Raw genomic sequence first — 17,277 nt, 5'->3', positions numbered from 1 at the left:
TATCTGTGTGTGTGTGTGTGTGTGTGTGTGTGTGTGTGTGTGTGCTCCTGATCCACGAATGCTATATAATGCTATATTGTTAAACAGTAGCTCTACATGCTGTATGTGTTCAGTTAGTGATAAGGGAATAAATTTATTTGTGCTTTACGGAGCTAAAGGAGGAGATGAAGAAAGTAAATACATCTTTAAAGCAGGAGTGAAAATGAGGATGGTGCCTAGTATAGAAACGATGAGGAAGACCCAGAGAAGAATTCTGTCTAACACCTGAGCAACAAACTTCCAGTCCTGCACCACCTGGAGAAACAGAAGAGCATTATTCTTAGTTTCCTCATCATCATTATCATCATCATCATTGTTGTCGTTGTCATCATACAGTAAATACCATCATTGTCCTATATCTGCATTAACTCCTTAATAAATCCTTTATGAAATTGCTTTTCAAAATCCTTTATGCAGATTTTGAAATGTAAGGACTCTAAACTATCAAATAAATCCTTAAAGAACGTTAATTAATAACCTTGGTACAAAGCTACGTACTTGTAAGGTTTAATTCCTCATAAAATTCTTAAGGGCCTGTTTATGAACTATGAAGTCTGTATGAGAGAAATCCCCCTATCTTTTCAGGAGTTATTTAAATCATCTCTTTTTTAAGGTTTGTTAAACAGTTTAACTTGTTCCTCGTACCTCTCTAAGGAAATTTTCCTTTCTGATGTGGCGTGAGATGTAGCGGACAGAGCAAGTGGCCTTCTCCAGCATGTTGACCAGAGCCTGACCTTCACCCTCGGGGCCTGGTTGGGCTTTTCTGGTGCGTGGATTTAATTCAGGACTGTGCGGCTCCAGCTCGGGGTAAAGGTATCGCTCGGTGTGCGTGTGCATGCACAGCAGCTGAGGCAGGCGCTGTAGAAAGAGCTCACGTACCCACGGCGCCATTGGGTGGTAGGTGGCTGAGGACCGATGGTGCACGTTGATAACAAACACGGTCACTATGATGGACAAAGTAACAAAGATCATGATGAACAGCAGGTACTCGCCGATCAGCGGTATGACCTTAGATGAAGATGGAATGATCTCCTCAATGACCAGCAGGAAGACGGTGAGTGAGACAAGCACAGACGTGGACAGCGTCACCTTCTCGCCTTCGTCCGATGGAAGATAGAACACCAGAACGGTTAGGAAGGACAGACCCAAGCAGGGAATGATGAGAAATAGCGTGTAAAAGAGAGGAAGACGCTTAAGGATGAAGGAGTAAGTGATGAAGGGGTAGGAGAGCATGCCATCATGCCGTCTGCCCTTTGCGCCCGTCGCACTTAGAATTTCCCACTCGCCGTTGTCAAAGAAGTCGCTGCGGTCTACCTGGTGGTTTATGAGGACCAGGTCCACCATGGTGCCGTCGTAAGTCCACGAGCCGAACTTCATCGAGCAGTTCTGGCGGTCGAAAGGAAAAAACGTCACGTCCATAGTGCAGGCAGATTTGTAGCTTGCTGGAGGAGTCCAGGTCACAGCGCCATTGTATTTTATAATAGCTTTGGTCATTAGTGAGCCCACAAAACGCCCATCGGCACTGCAAAGAAGTAAAAATAAAAAAAACACAGGAGTAGTTATGTCATACTGTATGTTAAATATTTACTCTTTAGCTGTAGAGGGACATTTCTAACTCAAGGTGTCATGTTTCAAAGCTCAGTGTCAATGATACAACATTTCACTGGGGTTCATAGTAATGAACAATATGTTCAAAGTGAGCACTTTTCTAATTAACCTTATAGTTAGAATGTGTTTATCTGGACCCAGGAGGATGCGTTCAGGACAAACATACTTCTCGTATAGCACAATGTCAGGCAGCCAAATGCTCTCCGAAGGAACACGGATGAAAGTGATACCGCCGTAATCCTCTGGGTTCCAGCGCAGTTTATAATCGACCCACTCCTACACATTAACACAAAATTACAGCAGAGTGTGTGTTTTTTTTTTTTTCTTCAAACACTGGTTATAGGTTTAAACCTTTATCTAAGTTTGCATGGTATTAACAGTAAAGTGATTTATCACACCAATAATTGTGCTATCATTAAAGACAAATTAACGAGAGTCGAGAAACGTACCTGCCACAGCCACACATTAGTAGTCATTAGCTGGTTCTTCTCATCCTGGATAGAAAGATATTAACATTTTTAAATAAAAAATGAGACCAAAAATTACTTCAACAATTCAATTTCTCGAGGACATATTAATATAAAGGATATTTATTAGTAACAGCATTAAATAAAGTATAATTTTCACATTATTTCTGTTTTTCCCTGGCATTCTGCTCTAAACTAACATAATCATCAGACTTGAATGGAAAAAAAAAAATCAAGTCCACTGTTTTATTAGCACTGTGATATAATATGCATCATATACAACACAAAGAGAGAAAAGGAAAGATGTCTTATATTCATCTTTAATTTCTATAAATGGCCAAATATCCAACCATCAAAGCAAAAGCTAAACAATAAAGCCCTCCAACCTTTTTACTCTCAAGGTTTGTATGATGTGACTGTACCAAGAAAAGATCATCATCATCAAGATCAAGATTGTTCTTTAATTTTCTAAAATGAGTGTTCACCCTTGGATGCATTTTCTGCCAATTCAACCTAACTTTAATTCCAAAAAACAATTCCATATGTGTTATATAATTTGCCTCAAATCGGAGTCATGGCTGTCCTTTTCAGTCCATTGTCAAACATTTTGCTTTCCCTGAAAACTATTCCCTTTGATGTTTAAATTCTATAAATGCACAGTTAGTTCCCATCAAAAACAGATACTAAACATTAGGAGAAACAGCCTTTATTTGTCGCATATACACTGTCTGGCGAATATTTTGATTGCCTTTAGCTTTGATTACAATGTGCAATGTGGAGACCAATTAATGTGTGAAAATAATTCTTCATGCTCCCAGAACCAATTTTTCACACTTAAAGTCCTGGAATGTGCCTGTGCAGTCATGTTATTGCCACATAATGTTGCTGAGCCTAGACTTACCAAACTGAAGCAACCTAAGATTATAACACTGCCTCCAGATGATTGTACAGTGGTAATAATAATATTATAATATAATATAATAATAATAATAATGAGCGTATTGCTTTATGTGCTTTCCTTCTTATTCTGATGAACCAATCGCTCTGGAATAGACTCAATCTGAACTCATTAGACCACATGACCTTTTTCCATTGATCCAAAATTCAATCTTTCCATATTCAATTCAAAGTAAAATGAAGCATTTTTTTCTGAGTCTTACTAACAAGTGGTTCTTATGGACACAGCTGTAAACCTGTGTTTCTATTATCCAGCTGTTTACAAGTCAACATTTATGATTTTGGTTTGACCACAAATTCCACAAAGTTGATGTGGATCAAAGTTGATTTAGGTTTTAACAATACATGGAAAGGTTTTTAAACCAATTCCAGGCATTTACAAAATCTCCTTAGCTGTTTCCCAATTTGTTGCTGGATCTTCTGAAACTGTGACTTTTTTTGGCCAGACAGTGTCTATTACATCAAAATAAAAGTAGTATATTTTCTCTGCATATTCCAGCTCATTGAAAAGCAGGGGTCTGACTGCAAGATCAGCCATGGACCAGGACAGCCAGGAGAGAGGGTTAAGGGCCTTGCTCAAGGACCCAATAATGGCAGATTGGCAGTGCTAAAACTTCCAACTTATGGATGAGTAATCTAGGGCGGTAACTGGGATGTAACACAGTGCCATAGCTGCATCTTTTTTAGTAATAGAAACAACTATATTTTTTGTTGTTTTTGTTTTTTGATGATCTTTTTTAAATATATATATATATATCAGCTCTACCTCAAAGGAAAAACTGGAACAGCTTAAAACACAAATCAGTAAATAAACACAAGCACCAAGAGTGACCAGGCACTTTGATCTGTTTGGGAAATCTAGAGCCAGAAAAGCCCTCTCTTTTATCATAGGCAAGTCTAACCATGTTGAGACTAAAAATTTAACTAAACTTGCCTTTTACCAAAACATAAAATATGCACTTACACACTTTCAACTTAAATAGGTTTCACAGAAGCACTACATTCAAATATAACTTTTTCACCTTAGTCCGTGAGACACTGTTAAAAAGTAAAAATGAGACAGTGAAAGTGGGGGTAACACCGTGAATAATTTACTCTTCCCAGGACATGAGCTTGAACAGGGAAAAGCTCTCAAAGATGGAGAATGTGAAATCAGATTAGACTGAAATAGGGTAAAAGGGTGGCAGATAAGGATAAGAATTTCAGCACCATGGAGAGCAACGCAATTCTATTACTGCACCAGGAACTGAGAGATACAGTTTTCATTAGAAATGATGCCAGTGATGTTCACATGACATCTGACTGTGATTTGAGGTGTGCATTAGGACTAACATCCAAGTTACTTTTAAAAAAGGATGAACAAGAAAAAGATCCAGTTTTTCGATTAAATCTAAACGAAAATAATATTTGTAACAGAATATTGCGTGTCTATTTATATGTCTGAGTGTGTGTGTGTGTGTGTGTGTGTGTGTAGAATTCCTACCACATCTACAAGCTGTGAGATCTTCAGACCAAAGCGCACTCTGACAGTGTTGTTGCAATGCTGCGTAGGTCGTACCCATTTCTCATAGCTCTGAAAAAGGTCCTTTAGTAGGGTGTCTTCTCTCTCAGCGAGAGACACAAACTTTCCTGCAGCTTCACACACACACACACACACACACACACACACACACACCAGTATCAATGTCCCTTTTTGCTGCTATTTTAGCATCATAAACCTCACACCGGTAATTTCACATTCCTAACATAACACAGGGCACATGACCCTGTGAAATACAAAGAAGGACAAATGGAAACTGGACACTTATCTAAGCTTCTCTAAGCATAATCAGCATAACACAATCGAGCAAAGGCTCAACCCCAACTGGCTTTTCACTGACCATGCAGTGCGCTATGAACAGCATAGAAAATTTTAACTATTATTTCAGATTTGTGCATTTATACACAAACAGAGCAAGAATAAGGTATAAAGGGCAATAAGGAGGACATTTTATTATCATATACAGTATATAGAAAGAGTAACCTATACATGCCCATCTTTACAACTGTCTTAAAAATTTTATAATTTATATAATTTTGTTTACAATATATATATATATATATATATATATATATATATATATATATATATATGAATTGCTATTTTTTTGCTTCTCTAACCATATACTCCATTTATTTATACCACAAATGATCTGTCTATTCATCCATATATTTGTCAATAATTAAGCCAAGAAAAAGCATGGTTTAATTTGTTCCTTGTTTTCATGACTTATTTTGGGAGAAAAATGTTGTGATGGTACAAGGTTGTTAGCACACACTTAAGTTCACTTCAGTGTTTTTTTTTTTTTTTTTTTTGAGCTGATATTAAAATAGTATTGTCTACAAATATATGAATGATTATTTACTATATTTAAGACATGTTATGATTGACACGGAAGTGGACAAACTAACTTAGCTGATTTTGTCTTAAATTCCCCGAGTCATTAATCTATACTCTAATAAATAGGGTTCCTGTCACTGAAGAAACTATATGAGACGAGCGCTCACCTGTCACCATGGCGACCAAAAACAGCGGGAAAATAGCGTTAAAGAAGCGCGCGAACTTCATCTCGGTTCTGTCAAAATCCTGTCAAAATAAGGACATAAAGGCGACGATCTGAAGGTCCACGGAAAGTTACCGACCGAAACAACAAGTCAAGTCTTACAGACTGCAGCCTGATGTCATGAATAATGTGATTTCGTAGCGTTTATCAGTAATAACCGTTATTAATGACCGTTAGAAACTGTCTGCACGAGAGCATAAGCACAGAGCGTGCCAAGTGGGAGGAGTCAGAGAGAGAGAGAGAGAGAGAGAGAGAAAGAGAGAGAGGGGGAGTTAAAGGAATAATTTAAATATTGTTCAACTAGATTATTTTTTTATGTTGAAACTGAACACTAAAGAAACGAGATTTAATACATAAAAAAGCAGTTCAAAATTATTTGCAAAACTGAAACACAAATATAAAACTGCACAAGAGTGAAAGCAGAAAACAAATGATGTTATAATGGAGCAGAAATCTTTAAAAAAAATTAAATAAAATGTATAAAATTGCATGACTGGGTAAGAAATCTAACAAAGATGAGAAGATATGCAATAAATATTTAATCAAATAAAAAATCAAAATAAAAAATGAATGAATGAAGAAGGTAAAATTGAAATAAAAAAATGGATCAAAGTGGTAGACATTATAAATAAAAAAATGTAAAAAGCTTATAAAATATTTTTAATAATAAAAAAAAATGTTTGCTATATGTTTTAAGCGTAAGTGAAAAAATTTGCACATACAAAAAATCTATCTATCTATCTATCTATCTATCTATCTATCTATCTATCTATCTATCTATCTATCTATCTATCTATCTATCTATCGTACCAGTCAAAAGATCATACATACCTTCTAGTTCAAGTTATTGTTATTTTTATTTGTTTGTTTAGTGATTTATTTTCTACATTCTACAACAATACTGCAAAATACTGCAAGTTTCAAAACTATGAAATAACACACATGACATTAGTTAATTAGTAACAATACCAACAGTCAGTTGTTATTTTAAGACATGATGGTCAGCTGTTCTGGAACAGTTTTTGCGAGAACAGTATTGTGTCAAATGCATTTGCAAAACCCATCAAGCACCATGATGAAATTGTCTCTCATGAAGACAAAGGAAATCAAGGCCAAACCTTACCTCTGCTGCAGAGGAGAAGTTAATTTAGAGTCGCCAGCCTCAGAAATCACCAATTAACAAACAGCATCTGAGATTAGAGCCATTATGAAGAATGTACAGCGCAATATCAACTGTTCAAAGGAAAGTATTGAATATTTTAGATGCCTTCAGTATTGCTTTACAGTTTAGAAAAAGATAAAAATCAGAAACGACCATGAAGTTAAAAGGTGTGTCTTTTAACTTTAGTTAGGTGGGGATTCCAGAGAAATGGGTGTGTCATCATGCATAGTGTCCAAGCCTCTGGAGGCAGTGTGATGATCTGGGGTTGCTTCAGTTGCTCAGGTCTAGACTCAGCAATGCTATGTCACAATAAAATGAAATCAGTTCCTGTTTGCTGTAGAAAGCCAAAACTATGAATATGTTTAACATGACAATTATCTTTTCTCTTGTGTTTAGGGACCACAACTTCATGTATGTGTGTGTGTGTGTGTGTGTGTGTGTGTGTGTGTAGTTATGTATGCAATGACCATATGCATGTATTTACTGTACAAAGATAAGCAGTCTTTACAGTCTCTCTGGAGGTGAAATGAATTCTCTACATATACAAGTCTGAGCATGTGCGTGTGTGTGTGTGTGTGTATCTGTCATCTCTGATGATTTTCTTCTTCGGTTGAAAGCAGCTGTGTTCAAGACTGTGTGACGCCACTGTCACACTATTCACATTTCATTCCCATATAATATTAAAAAAAATTCTGTGGGTTTATACACACACACACACACACACACACCATCTCACTATAGCTTTCTGCTTTGTGTTGCTCAGATGAAACAAGCAGAAAATTGCTGTCAATTATCTGTCTCTTCTGCAGATAATTACACCTTTAATCAGTAATCCTGTATAATATACCGAGTTAGATTAAGGTGTACTTCCAAAACATCTATCTCCATTTCATGAATGTCTCAATAAATCCATGCACACAGAAAAAAGGGATGAAACATTTGTTAAATATTCATGTGGTCAGTTCCTTCAATGTCTTACTTAATTTGTCAGCTATAGAAATGGCATCCTAATATTCACTCACCTACTTTCTAGATCAGCTCTGCATTTTATTATTGTATTATTTTATGATTTGTACATAATGTAAATCAGCTATATTTTTAATATAAAAAAATATAATGTAATGTAATAGAATAAAATAGAATAGCTTAAAACTAAAATACAGTGGCTTGCAAAAGTATTCGCCCTCCTTGAACTTTTCCACATTTTGTCACATTACAGCCACAAACTGGAATCAATTTCATTGAAATTCCACGTGAAAGACCAATACAAAGTGCTGTACACGTGAGAAGTCGAACGAAAATCATACATGATTCCAAAAATTTTTTTACAAATAAAAACCTGTAAGGTGGGGTGTGCGTAATTATTCAGCCCCCTTTAGTCTGAGTGCAGTCAGTTGCCCATAGACATTGCCTGATGAGTGCTAACGCCTAAATAGAGTCCACCTGTGTGTAATCTAATGTCAGTACAAATACAGCTGCTCTGTAACGGCCTCAGAGGTTGTCTAAGAGAATATTAAGAGCAACAACACCATAAAGTCCAAAGAACACACCAAAAAAAAAAAAAGAATAAATGCATCTTCAACGTGCATTTTTATTAGAACATTTAAAGACCTTGTTAATTAATATTGTAAATATTAAAGCACAATGTGCTTAAAAGCTGTCATGGTACAAAATGGCTTTAAAATATTTTTCAGCTATCTCTTGTAATTTTTCAGGTTTTGCTCTGGACACAGGGACAAATCTGTTAAAGGAGAGCAGGTTATAGTGGCAGGAGCACCACGCTCCAACCACAGTGGTGAAGTTCTGATCTTAAAGCCTGAAGCTGTTAAGGATGAGAGGAGGTTGATTTTAGGTCATATTCTCCATGGCCCGGGATTGGCGTCCTCTTTTGGCTACTCACTGGCTGTAATTGACCTTAATGCAGACGGGTAAGACTACCCGTCTAGAGTTAGAGACCCATCATACTGAAGGTATCTCACATACAGTACTGTAGGTTTTCAAGTGCTCATGATGTTTTTGAATTTAAGTAAATATTTACAATGAACATTACAGGAATTAGGCAAAAAAAAATGAGAAAGGATGTGCTTTTTATTCAGCATAACTCTGAAAAAATGTAAAAATTAAGTTAAGTACCTTTTACTACATTGTAATGTGTTATGCTGGTAAAGCTATGAATGTTAGATATTAGAATAATAGATACTGTCTGACTTTGATATAATTTAGTTATGGAGGAATTTACGGTGTACAAAAAGCCACACTTACAAATGCATTTCACAGCTTTTAAACATAGAATCATCCAGTGTTTATAACATTTGCTCCAACCAAACAGAAACATAAATAATAAATAATAAAATATAATATCAAATATAATATAAAAATATATTAAATATATCACAAATATTTTATATATTATTATAATATATAATACACATAATGTTTCATAAAATATATAAATTCCTAATTTTATTTATTTATTTATGTTTTAACACTAGTTCAAACAAGATGAAGCTACTTCTGAAGTTTATGCAGGAATCTTTAAGTGACCAATCTTGATTTCATAAAAATTTCAAGTTGTTAACTTCAGCCGTTTTGTGGGAAGATGATTTTATATGTGCCCCAAAAATGTTGTAGTACTGTTTCAGCGTAGTACTGTTTCGTTTTAAACAATAATAATTTAAAATGCCAATTATTCATATTTCTTTAAGTATTGATACCAAAACTGGTGTAATCTTCTAAGAGGATATGACTTGTGAAAATTGTTGCTTAAATAGATTTTTTTTGGTAAAAGCTTAAAAAGCAACAAAAATCTGTAGTGTCCAAAAATTTCTAGGTCACTGTGTGCCTTAACAGACAAGAATTCCTCTGAAACTGATCAGGTACAGGGACTGAAATTAAATTTTTCAACGCCAGAAATCTGAGTTTAAAAAAGTCCTTCAGGAAGCCTGGAAAACTTTTCTTTATTCCTTAAGACTAAATAAAAAAATACAAGCTATTCTCATTGGAAGCAAAATATGAAAAAATTAGTGAGGTGCATTGTGTATTTGGGTTTTGCTTAACAAAAATATTTTTTTCCCTAGGTTACATTTTATCTGTTGCTAAAAACTGATCATCTGAACATCAACGTGACCCTGAAACTCAACACGTAAAACATATAAGAATTATTTACCATTAAATTATTGTTTGGTTAAATAAAATTTACTGTGTTCTTTTGGTTAAATGTAGATTTCTGTAGTGTTGCAAATAGATAATGTAAGGTGGAGTGCAAACGTAAAACATATCAAAGCGAATACTTTATTTCTTCTTCTTTTTTCATAAATCGTTTGCAGGAACTTTTACCAATAAATAAATAAAGTAATAATAATAATAATAATAATAATAATAAAATACAAATTATTATATTTTTCAAAATACAGTTGTTTAAAAGAATGGCCCAATCCTACAAGAGAGAGTGGAGACTTACTAATGTGGACTTTGATTAATGATCTTTACAATCATATATTTGGTAATTAGTATTATGCATGAATTACGTCTCAAGGTCAGATCAGTTATTTATTACCTATTTTATATTTATTTACATTTAATATTATTTATATATACTAAGAAGTTGGTAAGACTCAATTTTTTTTTCTAAAAAAGAAGGGGAGCTTTAAGTAATCCATGAATGAAACCAAATAGGATTAAACATTTAACTGGAGCAAAAATAATGGCACACCTACCCTATAAAAAGATGACGTGTTATGCTGCAATCAGAGTAATGTCATAATTCAAAATGTCTGACCTTCAACTTATAAAGCATCAACAAAGCAAAAACAAACAAAAAAATAATGAAAACCTGCTCACACCAAGAACTCAACTTAGGGTTTCATCATTCAGGAAGTGACATCAATTCTGCTCAAAGTATCTTTATTAAAGGGTACAGACAACTTTATTAAATGCTCAGTAAGAATTTCATAACTGCCATTAGCCCCTTTTTACATCATTAGAATTTCTTTTAGCCTTCTTAGTTCCCTTGCCTTTGCGAACACCACAAAAGGTCCTTTGACCTTATCTCCTTGAAATCCATCTCAGTCTTTCAAAGGTCTTTGACTGCCACCTGAAAGTCTGCTAAAGCCCAAAACCCCAATATTTATCATTAATTGAACTCTTGCATAAGAAAATGCATAAATATTGCTGGCTTTTTAGGAATATTAAATTGTTTTACACATGCTTCTGTTGTTATAGGATCAGTGTGCAAAATATTTGCAGATGCTAAAGTTTTCTTTGAGGTGTTTTCTTTGACTAACCTCTATAATATAAAATATCAGTATGAATAGAACGTTTGGCCTAAAGTTCATTAAACACTAATTAATTAATTATTAATTATATATTAATTAATTTTATTTCTCATATTTAGGAACTGACTTTACTGAACGACTCCTATCATTATTTGGAAGCAAAAAGCATAATAAATATCTGGTAAACCATGCTTCTTACATTATTACAATACACTGGACGATGCATTGAATAAGATAGAGCTTGTGCTGTAAAGTCCTATGGCAGTTCACACAACTTTGGGAAAACTTTTCCCCAGAAGGCTTTTACTTTGTCTCCTTGACTGTAGACACTGACACTAGTGTTTCAGCAGCTTTTGGGTAATGATGGACCAGTGCCTTGGTGGTTTCTGGGTTGTTCCTGACTAGGCAAACCTGTCCTCTCAAAATGTCCTCTCAAATGATGGACAGTTTAGGTTTTCTTCCAGACAAAAAGCAAAGTATCTCAACCTCCCAATAACTTGCACTTACAGTACAAACAATAGTTTGACTGTTCGTTGGCTTGGACTTGACATTAACATGCCGAACAATATAACTAAATAATTGCACTTTAAGTCTGAACTCAAGAATGATATGTTTTGTGAAATCCCTTGTATTCACCCAGTGTGCTTCTTCTCCAATTCTTGCAGACATGTGATAATAAAGTATAGTGTGTGGAGCTCAGATGCCCCTAAAGGCAGCAGACAGAACTTCAGTTACTTTGCACTCAAGGCTGTGCAGCAGCACTTTCATTAAGATGATCTTATTTATTTATTTATTTTTACTTTTATTTATTTATTTTTTAAAAGGACTGTATTTAATAATAACATGGGGTTTTAAAAAAATACTCAATACTAACTGAGATTTGTTTAACAGGAATACAGCTCCTTGAAATATCTGGACACTGTATTAAATGCTTTTGTCAGTCTTGATGGGTCTCAGAAGAACATCAGGCTTCACGGGTTACAAAAGCAGGTGAAGAACTAAACATAGATTAGCCAGTTTGATCAGGTAGAACCAACTGATAATTACAATTCAGAAATATAATCGATTTGATATATACAGTACAGTATCTATCTATCTATCTATCTATCTATTTATTTTATCTCACAGCATATGATGCTAATATACCATAGAAACACTTTCTACATTTTTAAACTGTATAGACCACGCAGTTTAGGATAAATCACTCAGCCTGTGTGTGTGTGCTTGTGTGTGTGTGTGTGTGTGTGTGTGTGTGCGGAGAAGAAGCCAATGTTTCTCAGTCGAGTCCCCTGGTGGGTGATTTTTCTCATTGTGGTGCTCGCACTCTTGCTACTCAGCCTCCTGATCTACTTCCTGTTCAAGGTTTAAACAGTTTGTCTATAATTTGTCACGAGCCAGTCTGATCAACCCAGCACATCTAAGTCATAACTCCTGCCAATACACTCTGCGCCAATGGCGAGAGCACACCTGTTACCAATTTGGCAATCAGCCAGAGACTTTAAAAGTAATGCAGAGAGCTCCTCACCTTGCCGATGTATCTTACTACGTGCCTCTCGTCTTGTTTCTTCGTGAAATTTCCTAGCGTCCTGGATTTGTGTTTTCGACCTTGCCTGTTTTGGATTTCGCTTTTGTGCTTCGCCCTCCGGATTTGCTCAGTTTGGATTCGTCTATGTGTATGACCGTGTCTGTTTATCTACTCCGAGTTTGGATCACGTTTTGGATCTTGTAACTTCTCTCGCGGCTGGATTACTGGTCACCAATTTCGCCTGCCTCTCCGACCTCGACTTGCACTATTCCTCTCAAGCTGTGTGTGTGCTTGCGTGCACTTCCGCGTTCGCGGAGATCGGACGAAGGAGTTTTATCAACACGAGCGGGGATTCACTTTCTGCCAGACACAAACTCCCAAAACACCAAACACTGCATTTACACACGCAAATTCTCATCCTCCACCCACGCATCACAGGAGACTCCCGCTTCACCTTCGACTTCCGGACCCCCTACGTCATCGTCCCGCCTCCTTTTGCGTCACAGGAGATTCCCCATTCATCCCGTTCTCTCACAAAGCACCTTATTCTCCCCTTCTCCTATCTCTTCTACATGTTGAAATTCCCTTGTGCTTCTCAATAAAGAAAGAAACACTATTAGTCTGCTATTGGGTTCACCCTTCTTCAGTCCCGCGCCTGACATAATTCCCTCACACACATGACTATCACGTTCACCTGCAGCCAGCTCTCTCCTATCACACATTGTAAAAAAATATTTTGGTGGGTGGTAAATACTACCCTTGCAAATAGTTCACCATTTACCTATTATTTTCGTCATCAAGTTTAATTATATAATAATGAGTAAAATTCACCCACACTACCTAAATATTTATAGTAATAACTGCAACCTAAAAAAAACATTGTAATATATACCCCAAAACATTGGTTCTGTTGCATGACAGGCACCAATTGGGGAAGGTCAAGGCTCAAACTGGTGTAAGTCAAACCAAATAAGTCCTAAGGAGCATATTCATGCCCAAAATTATTTGCCCCCTACTTTCTGAGCAAAAATAATATACAAGACTTAAAAAACATAGTTTTGGGGTTAAATTATTCTGATGCCTAGTGCTTTATAATTCCCTATATTTTACCAAGAGCTCCAGGACACCTTGGCTGCAAACAAACCCCCAACTGATCAAGTATTTAAAAAAATATATTAGAATGCTATATTTATTTTTGAATGAATTCATTATTTGCTTAATTTAACAACAGCTTCGAGTTTGAATATTTAAGTCCAATATCGCTATGTCTGACGTGCACGGAAAATAAAGGATTGCACACCATCAATAAAAATCATACTCCAAAATAGATGGTTATGCAGAACAAATGATAGAAAACACTTTCATCTCTAATGGATATCTGTACTTTTTAACACGTATTATGTAAATACTGTTCAGTAGTTTTATTAATAATAACAAATAGTAATTACTGTTTATGCTGTATGTTAATGTAGTAACTGAAGAAATTAGTATCAGCTCAATTATTATCATCATTGCTATCTCAATTATTTTGGTAGTTAAGGGTCAGCTGTTTTCTAAAAGTGCACCTTTTGTACTGTTACGCTGTTTTTCATTTTTATTAATAAACAATTACACAACTACAACCTGTGTACACAGTACAGTATAATCCCCTCTCACTCACTCCTTCTTCATAGCGCCTATCCTGTACAGGTTAGCAAGAGCTACCTGAAGCCTATCCAAGGGGCCTAAGGGCACTAGAAAGGGTACAACCTGGTCATGCACTCATGCAATAAATGTGACCTGGAAATGTCAGTTAGCCTAATCTGCATGTCTTTGGACTATGAGAGGAAACCAGAGTATTTGGAGGAAACCCACCAAGCACAGGGAAAACATGCACACAGACACGAAACTCGAACCCTTGACCTTAATTGTACAAAGCCACCATGCCACCTTAAGTATGATCCTATAAAGAAATATTTCCCTATAAGAGCTCTACAAAAGACTTCCTCCACGCTACTTCTTCCTTTAAAGAAGAAGAGTGGAGTAATTCTAACAGCATGGAATGTTTGAAGACAACATGTGGTGATGTGTCCACATACTTTTGGTCTTGATCCAAATATAAAATAAAAAATAAAAGTAAAAATATAAAAAAATAAGTAAATAAATAAATAAAAAGTAAATAACTCTCAAATATAAACAACAAATAATATAATAATAATAATAATAATAATAATAATACAGGGCAGGGGTAGCTTAGCTCAGTCATCAAAGGTCGTCAGCTCTAGTTACTCCAGGTTGCTGTTATTGAGCCCTTAATCCTATATATCCCAAGGGTGCTGTATTATGGCTGACCCTGCGCTCTGATCCCAGCTGGGATATTTGAAGCAAGAATGCACCGTGCAGTAATGTATACGTGAGAAATAAAGGCCTTTACCCGTTTCCGGATCTCTGTGTTGTCCTTCCCTTCTCTGCCCCTTCAGCTCAGGGTTTTGTAGTCTTCAACCTCAAAGAATATAGAATCCGTCTAACAGCAAGTGATAACCAGGTAGGTGAGGTCATCCTTTGTTTTTGCAACCAGGAAGTGACACGATGTCCACTTACCACTGGGTTTGAACTCATTGCGGCTTGAGAAATTGGACAGCAGGACCAATTCTCGATCGTTTTCGGTGTGGTCGCACGTCCTTGAGTGGAACTTCAGTGTGCAGTTCTGCTGGTCGAATGGAACGACACGCACCTAGATCTTATAGGCGCTTTTATAGATGGCTGGGGGCAACCAAGCAACCTCACCATTGCTGGACACGACAGCGTTGGAGTAGAAAGAAACCTTATAAGTCCCGTCTGCACTAATAATAATAATAATAATAATGCATTTTATTTAAAGGCGCCTTTCTAAACACCCAAGGACACCTTACAGCAAAACATCCAATAAAATAGTAACAATATAAAAATCACATTATAAAATTTACAACATAAATACATCTATCACACATCAAAATAAAAAACAGAGCTGCAATTCACACGTAAGCCTGAGTAAAAAAATAAGTTTTAAGACGGGATTTAAAAATATGAAGACTGTCACTGTTCCGTATGTTGGCGGGGAGCGAGTTGCACAACCGAGGTGCCACAAAACTAAAAGTTCTCGCTCCCATTGTACTTAAACGAATGAGCGGCGGCACAAGAGAAGTATAGTGCATCTATCTAAGTAAACGAGAAGGAGTGTAAATATTTAGAAGATTGGTGAGATACGGAGGAGCCAAACTACTGTATGTAGAGCCTTAAATGTAAGAAGCTAAATTTTAAAATCAATACGGTACTTAACTGGGAGCCAGTGTAATTGCTTTAGAATTGGAGTGATGTGCTCGTGTAGAGGAGTCCCAAACAAGACGCAAGTGGCTGAATTTTGGACCAGTTGAAGTTTGCGGAGAAGTTTCGTAGGAAGACCAGAAAGAAGAGCATTACAGTAATCAATTCGTGAAGTGACCAGCGCATGAATTAAAATTGCTGTACTGCTCTTAGTAAGAGAAGGATGAAGACGGATAATATTATGCAAATGAAAATATGCGGCACGTGTAATGTTTTTAACATGAGCTTCAAAAGAGAGTGTGCTGTCCAGAATGACACCCAGACTCCTGACCTGTTGAGATGGGTAAATTTCAGTATCGTCAATAACTAAAGAAAGACAATCAGATTTAGCCAAAGTTGATTTAGTACCTACAATTAAAACTTCGGTTTTGTTACTATTAAGTTTAAGGAAATTATCTGAGAGCCAAGCTTTAATTTTAGATAAACATTCATTTAAGACAGGTAAAGAAGAAGAAGTAGAAGGTTTAGAAGATAAATATAAAATTCAGATTTTCAGACTTTACTGTAAATTAAGCTGACATTAAAGCCGCTGAGGCAGCAGGTTTTAGAATGGAAACTAGGTAAGGTTTTCCTGCTTGTCGAATCTCACTAATGCATGCCTAATCTCTCCAGAGATCACTGAGCGCCCCAAAACACTCTCGCTGCTATTCAGAGCCTATTCAACTTTAGCTTCTCAAGCCACAGCACTGAGGCTACTGCATTTGTTAAAAAAAGGGGGAAAAATTAATTATTTAATCAGGGGATTCAAATTAATCTAACAAAAATCCTGAGCTGCTGTTTCGAGCATGTTAAGACCCCCAAAACCCTGCATGTTGAAAAGAAAAGACATAAAGAATTCTAAGGAAAGGAAACAGTCAACACAAATAAATCTAATAACATTTTCTGATGGTGCTGAACTCTAAACCTGTGTTGACTTGAAAACGCTCACTTATTGTAGAGGATGTGTCAGGGTGAACTAACCTGGGCGACCAGATGACTTAGCTTTAGCGATTAGCCCAATGTAGCGTGGATGGTGAACCCAAACGCGGATGAAAGCGAATAGGCAGGATAACCACGCGATTTAGTTTAAGGACTCTCACAAAAGGGGAGCGAGGGAAAAACACAAATTTAACCCACGTCCTATAAACACATACTCAGAATCAGAAAGCAAAATCCAATAAAGTGAGTACTAACGAATCGATGGATGGAAAGCCAGAACCGACATGGGCTGAACTCAATGACTGAGCAAGATGCTATGGTTTGTTTACTCCTTTTATACTTCCTGGTTCGCGACCGTTTCACTTCCGGGTCCTAGTGCCGG

General features: G+C 36.3%; 1 protein-coding gene across 1 annotated transcript; it reads right to left on the bottom strand.

Annotated features, from left to right (window-relative positions):
* Nucleotides 1-139: 139 nt before the first annotated feature.
* On the bottom strand, nucleotides 140-2,141 carry chrnb3b (cholinergic receptor nicotinic beta 3 subunit b). Its single transcript, XM_053505831.1, has 4 exons — nucleotides 2,097-2,141; nucleotides 1,814-1,923; nucleotides 685-1,561; nucleotides 140-294 (listed from the first exon to the last, which is right to left on the bottom strand). The coding sequence occupies exons 1-4, from the start codon at nucleotides 2,121-2,123 to the stop codon at nucleotides 145-147; spliced, it is 1,164 nt and encodes a 387-aa protein (XP_053361806.1). The 5' UTR covers nucleotides 2,124-2,141; the 3' UTR covers nucleotides 140-144.
* Between the last annotated feature and the right edge of the window lie 15,136 nt (nucleotides 2,142-17,277).

The sequence above is a fragment of the Clarias gariepinus genome, chromosome 10, assembly GCF_024256425.1.
Source record: "Clarias gariepinus isolate MV-2021 ecotype Netherlands chromosome 10, CGAR_prim_01v2, whole genome shotgun sequence".
In the NCBI taxonomy this organism is placed as follows: Eukaryota; Metazoa; Chordata; class Actinopteri; order Siluriformes; family Clariidae; genus Clarias; species Clarias gariepinus.
The sequence above is the reverse complement of the archived record's forward strand: the minus strand, read 5'-3'. Positions and strand labels throughout refer to the sequence as shown.

Excerpts from the sequence above, each read along its gene's own strand:
- chrnb3b (XM_053505831.1), bottom strand. The coding sequence starts at position 2,123 with ATGACTACTAATGTGTGGCTGTGGCAG. Across the intron at positions 1,924-2,096 it reads CTAATGTGTGGCTGTGGCAG|GAGTGGGTCGATTATAAACT; the intron begins GTACGTTTCTCG and ends GTTAATGTGTAG. Across the intron at positions 1,562-1,813 it reads GACATTGTGCTATACGAGAA|TGCCGATGGGCGTTTTGTGG; the intron begins GTATGTTTGTCC and ends ACTTCTTTGCAG.